This window comes from Nyctibius grandis, chromosome 23 (assembly GCF_013368605.1).
Source record: "Nyctibius grandis isolate bNycGra1 chromosome 23, bNycGra1.pri, whole genome shotgun sequence".
Taxonomy (NCBI): Eukaryota; Metazoa; Chordata; class Aves; order Nyctibiiformes; family Nyctibiidae; genus Nyctibius; species Nyctibius grandis.
In genome coordinates this window covers 115,125-128,220 of record NC_090680.1, presented here as the reverse complement: position 1 = coordinate 128,220, position 13,096 = coordinate 115,125, and the positions used below count along the sequence as shown (strand labels likewise).

General features: G+C 67.1%; 5 protein-coding genes across 8 annotated transcripts; 3 read left to right on the top strand and 2 right to left on the bottom strand.

Annotated features, from left to right (window-relative positions):
- The first annotated feature begins 152 nt into the window (after positions 1-152).
- On the top strand, positions 153-1,179 carry GEMIN7 (gem nuclear organelle associated protein 7). 2 transcript variants are annotated; one of them, XM_068417417.1, is made up of 2 exons: positions 153-234; positions 794-1,179. In XM_068417417.1, the coding sequence occupies exon 2, from the start codon at positions 802-804 to the stop codon at positions 1,153-1,155; it is 354 nt and encodes a 117-aa protein (XP_068273518.1). In that variant the 5' UTR covers positions 153-234; positions 794-801; the 3' UTR covers positions 1,156-1,179. The 2 variants fall into 2 exon arrangements, with proteins under 2 accessions (XP_068273518.1, XP_068273517.1); XM_068417416.1 differs by having other exon boundaries at positions 174-283.
- Positions 1,180-1,184: 5 nt separating this feature from the next.
- LOC137672887 (CLK4-associating serine/arginine rich protein-like) lies at positions 1,185-5,041 on the bottom strand. Its single transcript, XM_068417310.1, has 14 exons — positions 5,016-5,041; positions 4,585-4,730; positions 4,379-4,475; positions 4,125-4,203; positions 3,859-3,932; positions 3,645-3,686; positions 3,317-3,532; positions 3,116-3,155; positions 2,320-2,380; positions 2,167-2,225; positions 1,741-1,787; positions 1,569-1,651; positions 1,405-1,429; positions 1,185-1,311 (listed from the first exon to the last, which is right to left on the bottom strand). The coding sequence occupies exons 1-14, from the start codon at positions 5,039-5,041 to the stop codon at positions 1,269-1,271; spliced, it is 1,038 nt and encodes a 345-aa protein (XP_068273411.1). The 3' UTR covers positions 1,185-1,268.
- Positions 5,042-5,351: 310 nt separating this feature from the next.
- On the bottom strand, positions 5,352-7,462 carry POLR2I (RNA polymerase II subunit I). 2 transcript variants are annotated; one of them, XM_068417451.1, is made up of 6 exons: positions 7,372-7,462; positions 6,833-6,887; positions 6,579-6,652; positions 6,082-6,156; positions 5,664-5,775; positions 5,352-5,575 (listed from the first exon to the last, which is right to left on the bottom strand). In XM_068417451.1, exons 1-6 carry the CDS (start codon positions 7,443-7,445, stop codon positions 5,513-5,515), a joined length of 453 nt encoding a protein of 150 aa, XP_068273552.1. In that variant the 5' UTR covers positions 7,446-7,462; the 3' UTR covers positions 5,352-5,512. The 2 variants fall into 2 exon arrangements, with proteins under 2 accessions (XP_068273552.1, XP_068273554.1); XM_068417453.1 differs by having other exon boundaries at positions 5,664-5,715.
- Positions 7,463-7,669: 207 nt separating this feature from the next.
- On the top strand, positions 7,670-10,883 carry TBCB (tubulin folding cofactor B). Of its 2 annotated transcripts, XR_011049682.1 has the most exons (8): positions 7,670-7,847; positions 8,268-8,411; positions 8,626-8,722; positions 9,264-9,455; positions 9,551-9,623; positions 9,722-10,333; positions 10,418-10,561; positions 10,734-10,883. XR_011049682.1 is itself a non-coding variant. In XM_068417480.1 (6 exons), the coding sequence occupies exons 1-6, from the start codon at positions 7,707-7,709 to the stop codon at positions 9,837-9,839; spliced, it is 765 nt and encodes a 254-aa protein (XP_068273581.1). In that variant the 5' UTR covers positions 7,670-7,706; the 3' UTR covers positions 9,840-10,411. The 2 variants fall into 2 exon arrangements, 1 of the variants encoding a protein (XP_068273581.1); XM_068417480.1 differs by lacking the exons at positions 10,418-10,561; positions 10,734-10,883 and having other exon boundaries at positions 9,722-10,411.
- A 38-nt stretch (positions 10,884-10,921) lies between these two features.
- TMEM160 (transmembrane protein 160) lies at positions 10,922-12,210 on the top strand. Its single transcript, XM_068417309.1, has 3 exons — positions 10,922-11,099; positions 11,326-11,418; positions 11,982-12,210. Exons 1-3 carry the CDS (start codon positions 10,922-10,924, stop codon positions 12,197-12,199), a joined length of 489 nt encoding a protein of 162 aa, XP_068273410.1. The 3' UTR covers positions 12,200-12,210.
- Positions 12,211-13,096: the final 886 nt, after the last annotated feature.

The window sequence follows — 13,096 nt, the reverse complement described above, 5'->3', positions numbered from 1 at the left end:
CGGGGGGGAACCGTGAAACCGGGGAAGGGACGGAGAGAAGCGGGGAAAGAAAAAAAGGGGGGATGGGGGACAGAGCCCCGCCGGTGCGTTCGGCCGCGCCGCGGCCCCGGGAGCGGCGGCGGCGAATGTGCGGAAGCGAATCGTGACACGAATCGGCGGCGGCGAATGTGCGGAAGCGAATCGTGACACGAATCGGCGGCGGCGAAGCGGCCCCGCGGGAGTGACGCACTTCCGGTGCGCGTGAGCGGGAGCCCCCACGCGTGTGCGGGGCCGCGGCCCGCCGGTAACGGGGGTCCCGGGGGGGGGGGGGGCGGCATTGTGTGGGGCTGGGGGCTCCGGGGGGCGCTTGGGGGGCTGTGGGGGGGCCCAGGGGACCCCTGGCGGGTCTTGGGGAGCCCTGTGTGGAGCAAGAGAGGTCTTGAGGGGCCCTGTGGGACCTGTTGGGGGGTCTTGGGGGCCCAGTGGACCCGTGGGGGGGTCTTGGGGGGAGGTCGTATGCGGCTGGGGTCATATGGGGCTGGGAGGGTGCTCTAGGGTGTCCTAGAGGGTATAGGGGGGGCAGGGCCCTGTGAGGGGGCACTCTCAGGGGGCAGGAGAGGTTACTGGGGCGATCGGGGGCTCTGTGGGGCTGGGGGGGATGACGATGGGGGGGTCTTTGCAGGTCCTGGGGGGCGGGGGCTGTTTGGGGACCAGGGAGAGCAGCCTGGGGGGGTCTTGGGGCTCTGTGGGGGGCAGCAGGGGCTGGGGCAGCTATGGGTGACCCCCCACACACACTTTTGTCCCCCCTCCCCAGGAGCCGCCATGCCGGTGCTGGTGCCGGTGGGGATCCTACGGCTCCCGCGAGGCCCCGACGGCCACAGCCGGGGCTTCAGCCCCAGCTCACCCCGCTTCCAGGCGCGGCTGGGGGGGGACGCGGTGGCGCAGGGGGCGCGGGCCAGGCTGCGGCAGCGGTACCTGCGGGGGCTGGCGGCCGCCCGGGGCCGCCCCACCCGCTTTTGGCTCCGCGCCGGGGTGCGGGTCGAGGCCGTTTTCGGCGCCGCCGACGTGGAGGGGGTGGCTGTGCAGGTGGACGCCCTGCGGACCCCGCTGGGGGTGCAAGCGGCCGCGCTGCTGCGCTGCGCCGACGTCCTCGCCTTCTCCTTCCTCCTCGATTAAAAATACCAACAACAAACCCCCCAACGCCCTTTTTCTGCCCCTTTTTTTACTCGGGGAGAGGGGGACACGCGCGGTGAGGGGGCGGACTGCGGTTTTGCCGTCTTTGTTTGCCGTCAGTGCCGGTAGTGAGGGCTGCGGGAGCGGGAACGGGAGCGCCTGCGGAGCGGGGTAGGGAACAGAGAGGGGTGGGTGAGGGCGGGAGGGGGTCCTCCGGGTGGGGACCGCCCCCCCCAGCCCGTGGGGACGTACCTGCGGGAGGAGCTGCGTTCCCTACCTGCAAGGCAGAGGGGGTGCGCTCAGGTGATGCCGCGACCCATTTTCCCCCCCAGCACCCAGCAGCTTTTCTTCCCCCACCCCTCAAAGCCTGATACTGGGGGGGGGGAATCCACCGCCCCCCTCCCGCCGGCACTCACCGTAGCGCGGGGAGGGCGACCGGCTCTGCCGGCTGTACTGCCTCTCCCACTCCTCCCGCTCCTTCTCCCGGCGCTCCCGCTCCCTGCCGAGAGAGAAAAACACAGCGGGGGGGTCACGGGGCGGCCCGGATCCCACCGGATCCACCGGAGCGAGGGGCGGGAGAGGATTTACTTCATGCGGATTTTCCGGGCCATGGCCCGTAGCTCGTCCTCCCGCTCCTGCAAGAGAAGAACATTCCGTTAACTGGCGCCGGTAACTGGTAACCAGTTCAGGCAACCAGCTCCAGTAACTGGTAATCAGCTCCAGTAACTGGTAACCAGTTCAGGCAACCAGCTCCAGTAACTGGTAATCAGCTCCAGTAACTGGTAACCGGTTCAGGCAACCAGCTCCAGTAACCGGCACTGGTAACTGGCTCCGGTAACCAGCTCTGGTAACTCGTAACCAGCTCCAGGAAGCAGCTCCGGTAACGGGTAACCAGCTCCGGTAACCAGTTCTGGTAACTGGTAACTGGCTCCAGTAACTGGGAACCAGCTCCAGGAACTGGTAATTGGTGACTGGCTCTGGTGCCAGCCCGGCCTCCCCTGCACTCTCCCCTACCTGTCTCTCGTGTTCCTGTTGCAGCATTTTCTCCTGCGCCGCCTTTTTATCGGCTTTAACTGTAAAAAAGATCCATCAAAATAAATCTAAAACCCCAAAAAGCAGCGGGGGGAGGCTGAGAGGGGGCCGGGGCCCGGCGGGGGGGCCGCTTACACTGCCGGTTCAGCGCCTTCTGCATCCGCAGCTTCAGCTTCTCCTGCGGCGTCAGCTTGGGCTGCAACCGAACCGGAGCCGCGGGTGAAAGGGGCGGGGGGGACACACGTGACAAGGACACGCTGCAGCCCCCAGCGTCCCCCCCCTGCCCCGCGACGGACACCAGCTTCGAGCACCGGCCGGCTGAGCCGGATCCGGGCGCTGGCACCCGCCTTGCCAAGGTGACGGTGACACTGAGGGTGACACCTCTGTGCCCCCCCCCGAGCCCCTCTGCAGTGTCCCCACCCCACGGGGGGCTTTGCTCCTGCCCGCACCCCGTCCCTGAGCAACAGGGACCTCCCGCGTCACCCGTGGGTGCTGCGGGGACAAACACCGGCAGTCGAGGGTGGCTCCCCGCCGCGGCGCCCGTGGCCCCGGGAGGTGGCACCGGGGGCACGCTGGCACAGCCCAAAGGCCCTGGGGACTCCAGGGACAGGGGATGGAGGGCAGCTGGGGACAGCCACCGGGCACGGGGACAGCCACCGGTGCCAGCCTTGGCACAGCCGGCCCCCAGCACCAGCCGGATCGGATCCCCCCCCGCCCACCAGAGCCGGGACTGCCCCGCGCGGCCCCGTGGCCCCGCTGCCACCCGGCAGCCCCCCGGCCCCAAGGAGGGAGCAGGATGGGTGCCGGGGCGAGGATGGGGGGACACCAGCGGGTCACGGGGGGGCACCTCGGCCGACCCATCCACCACCGCATCCCTGTGCCGGCTCCGCGGTGATGCCAATTAAACACGGGAGGTCAAATTCTTACTGACTTTGGCAGCTCCTGTCTCTTTACCAGCAGCAGTGTCAGCCCTAAAAGAGGCGGGGGGAAGAGCGTGGGGATCAGCGTCGGGAGCGTCCCCTCGCCAGCGTCTCCGTGCCCGCCAGGGACGGGGCAGCGCAACCGGCCCACGGCCACCGCGCCTCTGCCGGCTAAGGGGTGGGAAAGCGCGCCGGGCGGGCGAGTTACCGACCGGGACGAGGTGCTATGACCTGCCGCGGCGCCGCCAGGCTGCCCCGGAGCAGAACGCTGTTTGCCGGAGACGGTGCCGCCGGCTTGAGCGGATGCCGCCGCCGCCGCTTCTTCGTCGCTACCGCCGAAACTGGTGATGAAAGTGATCTTCTCCTCGTGACCGGGAGATGGGGTGCGGGAACGGGAACGGGATTCGGAGGTGGATTCCGAGGGAGAGCTGCGAGGTGGAGAGGAGACTGCCAAAAGAAGTTCCTTCCCCAAAAGCGCCGGGTGCCGCGGCAGGAAGGGGACGTCGCCAGCCCGGAGAAGCCGCTCGTGCCGGGGCTCACCGTTTGTAGGGGTCGTAGGTGGGGCTGTCCCTCCGGGCGTAGCTGCGACAGGAGAAAACACAGGAGATCGCTGAGACACCACCCGCAGACAGAACCCCCCGGCACCCCCCGCGAGCCGGCACCGGCACCGGCACCGGCAGCGCCCGGGATGGATACGAGCGGGATCGGGGCCGTGGCTGAGCTTCGGGAACGCCATCCCGGCTGCCGGGCTCACCTGGGCGGGCTGATCTTCCTCCCTTTCAGGCGTTTCTCCCTGAACTCCCTCCTCTGTCGGCGAGAGCGCCGGCCCTAGGAGAGCAGCCTCGGCTAAGGGACGGCGGCGAAGCCACCCCGGGTATCTACGGGCCCCTCCTCGGGAGGCAGAGGTGCCTCGGTGAGCGTTTGGGGGGGGCCAAGGCACCCGCACGGCCCAGCCTGGTGTGCCCTGGCCAGCCGCAGCTCGCGGTGGGACGGGGCAGAGCTGGCCGCAGCTCCCCTTACCGAATACATCGCCTTCTCCTCTTCCAGGGCTTTGGCGTTTTTAATGGCTTCCGCCTCCTCCTTGTCCTTCCGCAACATCCTTTCCCCCCGCCCCAGAAAAAAGACCCTCAACAAGAGCCAGCACCCGCAGAAGGAGCCCGTGCTTGGGGGTGATGATTTTGGGGGGCACATCCACGAAGGATTCAGCCCCCAGGGAGAAGGGGAGGCCCCGGTGAGGCTGCCCGGGGCTGCCGGAGCTTTCCCCGCGGCCGTACCTGACGAAGTCCCCCTCGGCCATGCCGTACGTGGTCGCCTGCTTGTTCAGGTCGGCCACTTGCTCCTGGTTCAGCTCGTCCACGTCCACTTCCACGTCTGCGGGCAGAGCGCGGGCAGCTCAGGGCACCCCAAATCCGCCCCCCTCCACTCCAGCGCGGCACAGCTCGGCACGTCCGCAAGCAGCCCGGTGAAGGAGAGCCGTTACCGATATCGGGGATGACCTCGTCTTCGTCCGTGTTGCTGTCTTCCTCGGAGTCCTCCTCTTCTCCTTGCTTCTCCAAGGAGTTCTCCAGCTCGGCCACGGTGCTGTCCTCGTACGTGTAGCCGATGGAGGCCTTTTTCTCCGCCAACCTGCGCACGGACACGCTCAGCCCCTGCCCGGCTCCCCACACCGGCGTCGGGGCTGAAAGGCTCCTTGGGAAGAAGCCAGCCCTTCCTCTTAAAAAAATAATTTTTGTGGTTTGGGTTGCCCGGGGCGTGGTTTGGGGCCCAACTGGGTGATTTGGGGTCCGGGGGAAGGAGGTTGTGGGCAAGTCGAGGCTTGAGGGAGTGATTTGAGATGTGGTGGGGGCGATGTGGGGGTGATGTGGGGTACTCAGAGGGCAATTTGGGGCCCGAAAGGGCAATTTAGGGTACCAGGATGATGATACGGGGCCCCTCATGGGTAACTGGGGGCACGGGGGGATGCAAACTGGGATCCAGTGGGGTGAGTTAGAGCCTGGAGGAGGCATTTGGGGACTGCTATGGGGTGATGTGGGGCATTGGGGGGGCAACCTGGGGCACGGGGCTTACAACTTGGGGCCCACGGGGACAATTTGGGGCCCCACAGCTGCAATGTGGGGCCCATGGGGACATTTTGGGGTACCAGGAGTGCGATTTGGGGCCCCTCACGTGTGATTTGGGGCCACTACGTGCACCCCAAAGCCCCCCAGCATCCCCCCCCAAATCCCACAGAGCCACTGACACATCCCATTGCCAAAAATCACCTTTATTGCCACCAAATGCCACCCCGGGGTGGGTACTGGGGGGGACAGACGCGGGGTTGGGGGGAGCGGGGGCTGCGGGGGGCAGGTTTTGGGGTGACGGTTGCCACTAGGGGGATTCTTGGGGTCCGGGAGCGTGTCCGGGCGCCGTCACTCGGTCCAGCGGTGGCCGCAGTGGGGGGCGGTGCAGACGTAGTAAAGCCTCATGGCGTCCTGGGGGGTGGGGAGGGGACGGTGACAGTGGGGGGGGGGACGGTGACAAGCTTTGTGGGGGCTCAGGGTTTGGGGGGGGTCACCTCACCTCGGCCCTGGCGCTGTGGGACTGGAAGAAGACGGCTTCCTTGTGCCCGCACCTGGGGGGCGGAGGAGGGGACGTGAGGCCTGGGGGGGGACGTCGGAGCCCCACGGGGACACTGGGGGCACAAGGGGGGGGACAAAGGGGGACACTGGAGCTGGGGGGGGACACAAAGGGGGACACTGGAGCTGGGGGGGCTCGGGAGACCCGAGGGGGGACATTGGAGCAGTGTGGCAGTGGGGGGCTGATGTCCCCACAGGGGTCCCCACATCCCTGACACCCAGGGGGGTCCCTGATATCCCCAGGGGGTCCCCATGTGCCCAAGAGGGTCCCTGACACCCCCAGCAGGGTCCCCACATCCCCGGGGGGTCCCCGATACCCCAGGGGGTCCCCGACCCCCCCGGGTCCCCCCGGCCCCGCTCACTTCTGGCACGGGTGGTCCTCGGTGCGGGGCAGCGTCGGGTCCTGGGAGACGTCGGCGATGATCTGCGTGAGCTCGCTGCGAGGAGACTAATTAGCTCCCCCTTAATTACCCCCCAGGCTATTAATAACCTTGGCATCACCCTCAGTAACTGCTCCTAATAATTACCCCTATTAATTACCCCCACATTAATTGCCCCTTTGTTCTCCCTTATTACCTCCCCTTATTAATTACCCTCAAGTTACCCCTCAGTTACTCTTGTTAACTACCCCCATTATTCCTTTACTAATTATTAATTACCCAAGAACCGTTCTGTTATTAATTACCCCCATTAATTGCCCTCCATTCACCTTCCCTTATATTAATTACCCTACTGCTTCTTCTTAATTGGTTTCCTCTTATTAATTACTCTCTAATAACAGGGGGGAGTAGAAAATGTTGGGACCGGGATCATTAACGAACTGGGATCGTTAATGAACTCGTTCCACTAACGAACTCACTCCACTTCGTGCGTGATCTTGTTGACGTAGATGCAGCTGTTGTCGGCCTCTTGCTGGTAGTCGCAGTTGCGGCACTGGGGGGGGAACTGGGGGTCACAGGCTGCTCCCAGTGCCAGACTGGGAGGGGCGGGGCACGGCCCCGTGAAGCGCTGGGACTGCTCCCAGTGGGGGCTGTGGGGCACGGCCCACTGTCATGGCAGGACTGGTCCCAGTATGCCGCCAGCACTGGTCCCAGTGGCGGGGGGGGCACTCACGGCGTAGAGCAGGATCCGGTTCTCCTTGTCCTCCTTGGGGTACAGCATGTTGTTGCTGGGGGGAGACACGGGGGGGATGTTACTGGGGAGTGTCCGGGGGGGGGGGGCCCAGCCTCGTGCTGGGGCCACATCCCCTGCAGATGGGGGGGCTGGGGGACCCCAGGGGGTATCTGGGGGGGTTGAGGGGGAAACTGGGGGACCTGGGGGGTATCTGGGGGGCCTAGGGAGGGGTTGGGGGGGCACCTGCGGGGGCTGGAGGGGCACCTGGATGTTCTGGGGAGAGGTTGGGGGGCATCTGGGGGGGGTTGGGGTCGTGGCAGGGGAATGGAGGGCCTGAGGGGGGCGGCCTGGAGGGGCATCTGGAGGGCCTGGGGAGGGGTTGGGGGGCCTGGGGAGGGATCTGGGCAGGCCCGTGGGGCCTAGGGGGGTATCGGGGAGCCTTGGGGGGGGTCTGGGGGTCACGGGGGGGGGGTCCGGGAGCCCCCCGGCGGATCTGGGGGGTCCCGGGGGGGTTCCCCGGGGGTCCCGGCCCCCCTCACCACTCCTGGCAGAAGCGGATCCCCACGAAGCCCGGCTCGTAGGGCCCCTCCGCCTCCATGGCGGCCCCGCGCATGCGCACACCCCCCCGCGACGGCGTCCGCGCAGGGACAAACCGCGGCGAGAGCGAACGGCGCCTGCGCAGATCCCGCCCCCCTTCCTCCAGAGCGCGTTCCTATTGGCGGCGCGGCGCTGAGCGGGGCGGGTTGTCTCCCTCGCTATTGGTTAGAACGTGGGGAGAGGGGCGGGGCGTTGTCACTGATTGGCTAAATGGTGAGGGCGGGGGGCGGGCCGAAGGTTCCAGAAGCGGCGGCGGCGGCAGCGACGGGGCCGCACCATGAAGGCGGCGGCGGAGCCCGGGGCCGGGCCGGGGCCGGTGCTCGGGGCGGGCTCCGTGGCGCTGGCGGTGAGCAGCAGCCTTAACTCCTTCCGCGCCCATAAACGCTACAGCACCGGCCTCACCATCGCGGAGTTTAAGGTACCGGCACCGGCGCCTCACGGGCCGGGCCCCGCCGGAGGCCTCCGCCCCGCCGCGCACCGGCCCTGCCTCCGCCGGGACCCTCCTGCTCCTCCTTCCCCTCGCGGGGGCCGGGCCCGGGCCTTCTGCTCCACCGGGACCTCCCCCCCGCGTTACCGGGGCCCGGGGCACCCGTTCCCGGGTGTTGGCGTCTGACTCGGGGTGCTGGGGGGGCGGAGAGCACCCTTGGGTGCCTGGGTGGGATTTGGGGGTGTGGGGAGAGCACCCTTGGGTGCCTGGGCCCCAACCAGTGCCAAGCCCCCCCCCTCCCCCTTCTTGGGTGGGGGTCCGGGTGGGCAGCACCCCCGTTACGGGGCTCCCCTGACCCAGCCCCAACCCGGGGCCACATCCTGCTCCCCCCCATCCCTGTGTCCCCCCCAGTGCAAACTGGAGCTGGTGGTGGGCAGCCCGGCCTCCTGCATGGACCTCGAGCTCTACGGCACCGAGGACGAGCTCCTGGCCCGCCTGGACTGCGACGAAGCCCTCCTGGGCTCCTACCCTGTGGCCGACGGTTGCCGTGTACACGTGGGTGTCCCCCTGTGTCCCCTCACACCCCATTTCCCTCCTTCTCACCCCAATATTCCGCTCCACCCCATTTCTTTCCCCCAAACCAAGCCCCGTATCCTTACTGGTGCCACCACCCCCCCTTTTTCCCCTCTTTTTCACCCCGAAATGGATCCCCCCTGCTTTGGGGGACACCCCCCCTTGGGGACACCCCCCCAGTAACGGGGTGCCGCAGGTGATTGACCGGAGTGGGGCGCGGATCGGGGAGTACGAGGACGTCTCGCAGGTGGAGAAGTATGAGATGGCCGAGAGCGACTACGAGAAGCGGCCAGGTGACGCCGGTGGCCCTGATGTCCCCACGGGCCACCCCCCCCACTCGCCCCCCCAGGGGTGTCCCCAGCCCTGTGTGTCCTGTCCACCCCCCCCACCCCGTGGTGGTGTTTGTTCCACGCCTGCTGCGTCAGCGAGGTCAGCAGCCTGTCCCCCGTGGTGGCACTTTGCCTGTCCTCACTGTGTCACCATCCCACCAGTTGAGGTGACACTTGCCCTGTCCCCACTGACACCACTCCCCTGGTTGAGGTGACACTCCGCCTGTCCCCAACAATGACACTCTCCCTGTCCCCACTGTGTCACCACCCCAGTTGAGGTCACCTCCCCTGTCCCCCACGGCGACACTCTTCATCCCCACTATGTCACCTGTCTTGTGCCCGTCTCCCCCCGTGGTGACACTTGCCACCATCCCTGCCCCGTCACCCCCCTGAGATGTCCCCTGTCCCCACCCTCCATTGGGGGTGACCTCTACCCCACGCCGGGGGCCTTCCACCACCCCCACTGCGCTGCCCCGCGCGTGCCACCGGCCCCGTGTCCCCGCAGAGTCCGTGCGCTCCTTCCTGCGCCAGCGCCGCTGGGGCCGTTATGACACCGAGGGGACGCGGCGGCGGGCGGTGGAGCAGCAGCAGCGCCGGGCGCAGGAGGCCGCCGTGGCCGCCACCCTCCCCGTGGGCGCGCGCTGCCAGGTCCAGCTGCCGGGACAGCCCTGCAAACGGGCCACCATCATGTACGTGGGTACGTGTCCCCAGACTGTCCCCAAACCCGCCCACTCCATGTCCCCAAACCCCCCCCCACGCAGCCGCTGACCCCCCCCCCCCCACCTCCCACAGGCCAAACCGACTTCAAGCCGGGATATTGGGTGGGCGTCCGCTACGACGAGCCGCTGGGCAAGCACGACGGCAGGTAGAGTCCCCAAGGTGTCCCCAAGGTGTCCCCTCTTTGATGGGGGGGTGTCTTTAGGGCCCTCTCCCAAACTTTTTCTCCGCCCCCCCCCCCTGCAGCGTGGGTGGCCGCCGCTATTTTGAGTGTCAGCCCAAATACGGCGCCTTCGTCAAGCCCCAGAGCGTCACCCCCGGGGACTTCCCCGAGGAGGACGATGGCCTCGAGGACGAGCTGTGAGGGGACGTGGGGGGGACACGGGGGACAGGGGACACGACGCCCCTTGGCGGGGGGGGGGCGGGGGGACAGCACAGCCCCAAATCGCTGGTTTTTCCCTTGTTTTGGGGTGCCCCCCCCGCCTCTGCCCCCCCCCCCCCCCCGAGTGCTGGTTTCACCCCAAAATCGCCTCCATGGGACCCCCCCCGCTGCTGCCCCGCGGGGGGGCGGGGCTCTGCTCGGCCACGCCCCCTCGGTGCGGTTGGAGGGGGCGTGGTTGTGCTGCAGCCAATAGGCGCAGACTCCCCGCGCTGGCCACGCCCCCTCTCTGCTGCGGGAGGAGGCGTGGCGCGTTGTGAGCTGCAGCCAATAGGCGGGCGCGGCGGCCACCAGCAGCCCCGCCCCCTCTGCCCTGACGGAAGGGGCGTGGCGTGATGTCTGCCGCAGCCAATGGGTGGGCGCGCTGAGGAGGAGGAGGCGGGGCCAGGAGGCGGGGCCGGAAGCAGCAGCCGTGTTGGGTGAGTGAGACCGGGGCGACCCGGCAGCACGCCCCCCCCGCCCTTCACGTGCGACCCTACAATAACACCCCCCCACCCCCCCAGGCCCGGTGCCGCCCCCCGGTAATGAAGCGCCGTTTCCTTCGTCTCCTACAGCCGCTGCCAGCGCTGCCCCCCCCCCCGTGTGTGTGTGTGTATCCCCCGCCTCCTCCTGGGGGGCACCGGCGGGTCATAAAGTGGCGTTTTAAGGTGAAAACCGGTGGTTTTGGCTATTTTTGTCTGGGGGGAGGGGTGTGGGGGGTTGGGGGGGGCAGTTTTGGGGTGAATCCGGCAGTTTCCGGGACAAACGGGTAGCGGGGCGCCCGGCCCTTCCCGACATGCCCCGCGCGTAGCCAATAGGAACGCTTCTTCCGCTCCTTAGAGGGCGGGACGCGGCGCGTTGGCCTATCACGGTGACGCCACATCCCGCGTGGGGCGGAGCGGCGATAACGGACGCGCGGCTCCACCAATGAGCGCGTCCGGCCGCTGTGAGCGGCGGCAGCGGCGGCCAACGGGCGCTCGGCGGAAGGAGGAGGCGGAAGGGGAGGGCGGGACGTGGCCCGGGCCGCCATGGGCTGGTGGGGCGGCGCGGGGCGGGCGGCGGCGGCGGCGCTGCGGAGGCTGCGGGGGGCGGCGGGGAGGGGGCGGGGGGCTCGGTACAGCCTGGGCCGGGCCTCGCCGCCGCCTCCCGCCGCCTCCGACCTGGAACGGGCCGACGCTTGGCTGCTGCGGAAAGCGCTGGAGAGCGGTGAGGGGGCGGGGCCGGGGGCGGCGGGGGCGGGGCTGAGGACGGGGCCGGTGGGAGGGGGCGGGGCCGGGGGCGGCGGGGGCGGGGCTGAGGACGGGGCCGGTGGGAGGGGGCGAGCGGATTGGGTGAGCGGTGAGGGGGCGGGGCCTGGAGGGGCGGGGCAGGTTGGGGTGGGGGGGGCTCCCCTCCCCCTCTCACTGACCCCCCCCTTCCCCTTCCCCCCCAGGGCTCCTGTCCTGGTTCCGTAACGGGCTCGTGGCCACCGGCGTCGGCGTCATCTGCTACGGCCAGAGCGACACCGGCCATGACGCCGCCTACGGTGGGGACTGGGGGGACAACGGGGGGCACCCCCTGGGGACACCCAGCCCCCCCAGGGACACCCACTCTGGGGACACCCACCCCCCGGGGACACGTCCCGGCCCCCCCCCAATATCCCCATCACTCACTATAGGCCCCCCCAACCACCCCCCAGCCCCCTCAGCTCCCCCCAGCCCCCCAAAACCAAACAAAATCCCCCAAATCCCCCCACCCCTCTCCTTGCCTGCCCATTTTGGGGCCATTTCCTCCATTTTTGGTCCCTTTGGGGACACCCACTGCCCGTCTCAGCCCCCTCCTCCCCAGGCCATCCCCTCCAGCCCCCCCCCCCCGTACCCCATAACTCAAGCAATTCCCCCCCCCGCCCAGGTTGCCCATTTTGGGGCCATTTTCTCCATTTAAATCCCTTTCATTTATCTGAATTTTTAATTCCCCTTAATTTTTCCAAATTTTACCGCTTTTTTCCCGTTTCCTCTTCCACCCCCACCACACCTCCCCGCCCTTTACCAAATATTTTCACCAAATTCTTTTTTTTGGGGGGGTTTATTTCTTTTTTTTTTTTTTTAGGGTTTTTCCTCCTGGGAGGCCTGTGCGTGTCGTACGGGGCCGGTTCCTACCTGCTGAACCTCGTCCTTTTCCGCCGCCCCATGATGTTACCGGCGCCCACGGCCGCTGCCAACGCCGCCGCCGCCGCGCTCCTCGCCCTGCTCTGGCTCGCCGCCCTCGCCCTCTACCTCGGCCGCTTGGAGGTCGAGATTGTCACCGAGGAGCCCCCTGAAAAGTGATGGGGGGGGGGGACACACTATTAGGGACCCCCCAAAGTGATGGGGTGAGAAAATAACCCCTGGGGGGGGTAGAAAGCAGCACGGGGGGTTAAACCTGTCCTGGGGGAGTATTAAACCCACCTCAAGAGGATTAAACTCACCCTAGGAGAGAATAGCCCCACCCCAAGAAGATTAAATTCACTCCAGGAGCGATTAAACCCACCCAGGAGGGATTAAATGCCCCCAAAGAGGATTAAATTCACCCCAGGGGGAATTAAACCCCGCCTAGAAAGATTAAACCCACCCCAGGGAGGACTGAACCCACCCAGGAGTGATTAAATGCCCCCCCAAGAGGATTAAATTCACCCCAGGGGGGATTGAACCCACCCAGGAGGATTAAATCCCTCGAGGGGGATTGAAAACACCCTGGGGGGGTTGAATTAAAGTCCTCCCCCCTCCTGCTGTTTTTCTGCAAAAAAAAACCAGTTTTGGCTGCTTTGTATTTATTCGCTCACCCCTGGGGGGGGGCTCAGCACCCACACGGGCTCAGCACCCACCCGGGGAGGGGCTCAGCACCCACCCAGGGGTGTTTCCTGCACCCCCTGCGTTGGCACCCTCATTTTGCTGTGAAAAAGGGAATTTGGGGGCAAACCTGGCTCCGCTCACAGGTTTTCATGATTTAAAAAAAAATGACTGGTTTTGGGGCGCCGTGCCAGAAACGGGTGGTTTTTGGCCCCGGTTTTGCAGCCCCTCCCCCATCGCACGGGGTTGGGGGGGCGGGGGGGGGAATAAAGTGGAAAAAAAAAAACAAACTCTGGTTCGTCCCCAATTCATTCACAGGGACCCAAAATGATGATCGTTCCGCCTCCCCCCCCCGTGTGTGCAGCTGATTTGCCCAAATTCCTCCCGATTCACCTC

What these genes read in the sequence shown, in the direction of transcription:
- GEMIN7 (XM_068417417.1), top strand. Translation starts at nt 802, where the DNA reads ATGCCGGTGCTGGTGCCGGTGGGGATCCTACGGCTCCCGCGAGGCCCC.
- LOC137672887 (XM_068417310.1), bottom strand. Translation starts at nt 5,041, where the DNA reads ATGAGGGGCCCCGTATCATCATCCTG. An exon ending in GGTCATAGCACCTCGTCCCG is followed by an intron (nt 3,156 to 3,316) that starts GTCGGTAACTCG and finishes CGCCTCTTTTAG; the next exon opens with GGCTGACACTGCTGCTGGTA. An exon ending in AAGAGACAGGAGCTGCCAAA is followed by an intron (nt 2,381 to 3,115) that starts GTCAGTAAGAAT and finishes GTTCGGTTGCAG; the next exon opens with CCCAAGCTGACGCCGCAGGA.
- POLR2I (XM_068417451.1), bottom strand. Translation starts at nt 7,445, where the DNA reads ATGCGCGGGGCCGCCATGGAGGCGGAGGGGCCCTACGAGCCGGGCTTC. An exon ending in AAGATCACGCACGAAGTGGA is followed by an intron (nt 6,157 to 6,578) that starts GTGAGTTCGTTA and finishes GTCTCCTCGCAG; the next exon opens with CGAGCTCACGCAGATCATCG. An exon ending in GAGGACCACCCGTGCCAGAA is followed by an intron (nt 5,776 to 6,081) that starts GTGAGCGGGGCC and finishes TTGTGCCCCCAG; the next exon opens with TGTCCCCGTGGGGCTCCGAC.
- TBCB (XM_068417480.1), top strand. Translation starts at nt 7,707, where the DNA reads ATGAAGGCGGCGGCGGAGCCCGGGGCCGGGCCGGGGCCGGTGCTCGGG. An exon ending in CCGACGGTTGCCGTGTACAC is followed by an intron (nt 8,412 to 8,625) that starts GTGGGTGTCCCC and finishes GGGGTGCCGCAG; the next exon opens with GTGATTGACCGGAGTGGGGC. An exon ending in CTGGGCAAGCACGACGGCAG is followed by an intron (nt 9,624 to 9,721) that starts GTAGAGTCCCCA and finishes CCCCCCCTGCAG; the next exon opens with CGTGGGTGGCCGCCGCTATT.
- TMEM160 (XM_068417309.1), top strand. Translation starts at nt 10,922, where the DNA reads ATGGGCTGGTGGGGCGGCGCGGGGCGGGCGGCGGCGGCGGCGCTGCGG. An exon ending in GCGGAAAGCGCTGGAGAGCG is followed by an intron (nt 11,100 to 11,325) that starts GTGAGGGGGCGG and finishes CTTCCCCCCCAG; the next exon opens with GGCTCCTGTCCTGGTTCCGT. An exon ending in CGGCCATGACGCCGCCTACG is followed by an intron (nt 11,419 to 11,981) that starts GTGGGGACTGGG and finishes TTTTTTTTTTAG; the next exon opens with GGTTTTTCCTCCTGGGAGGC.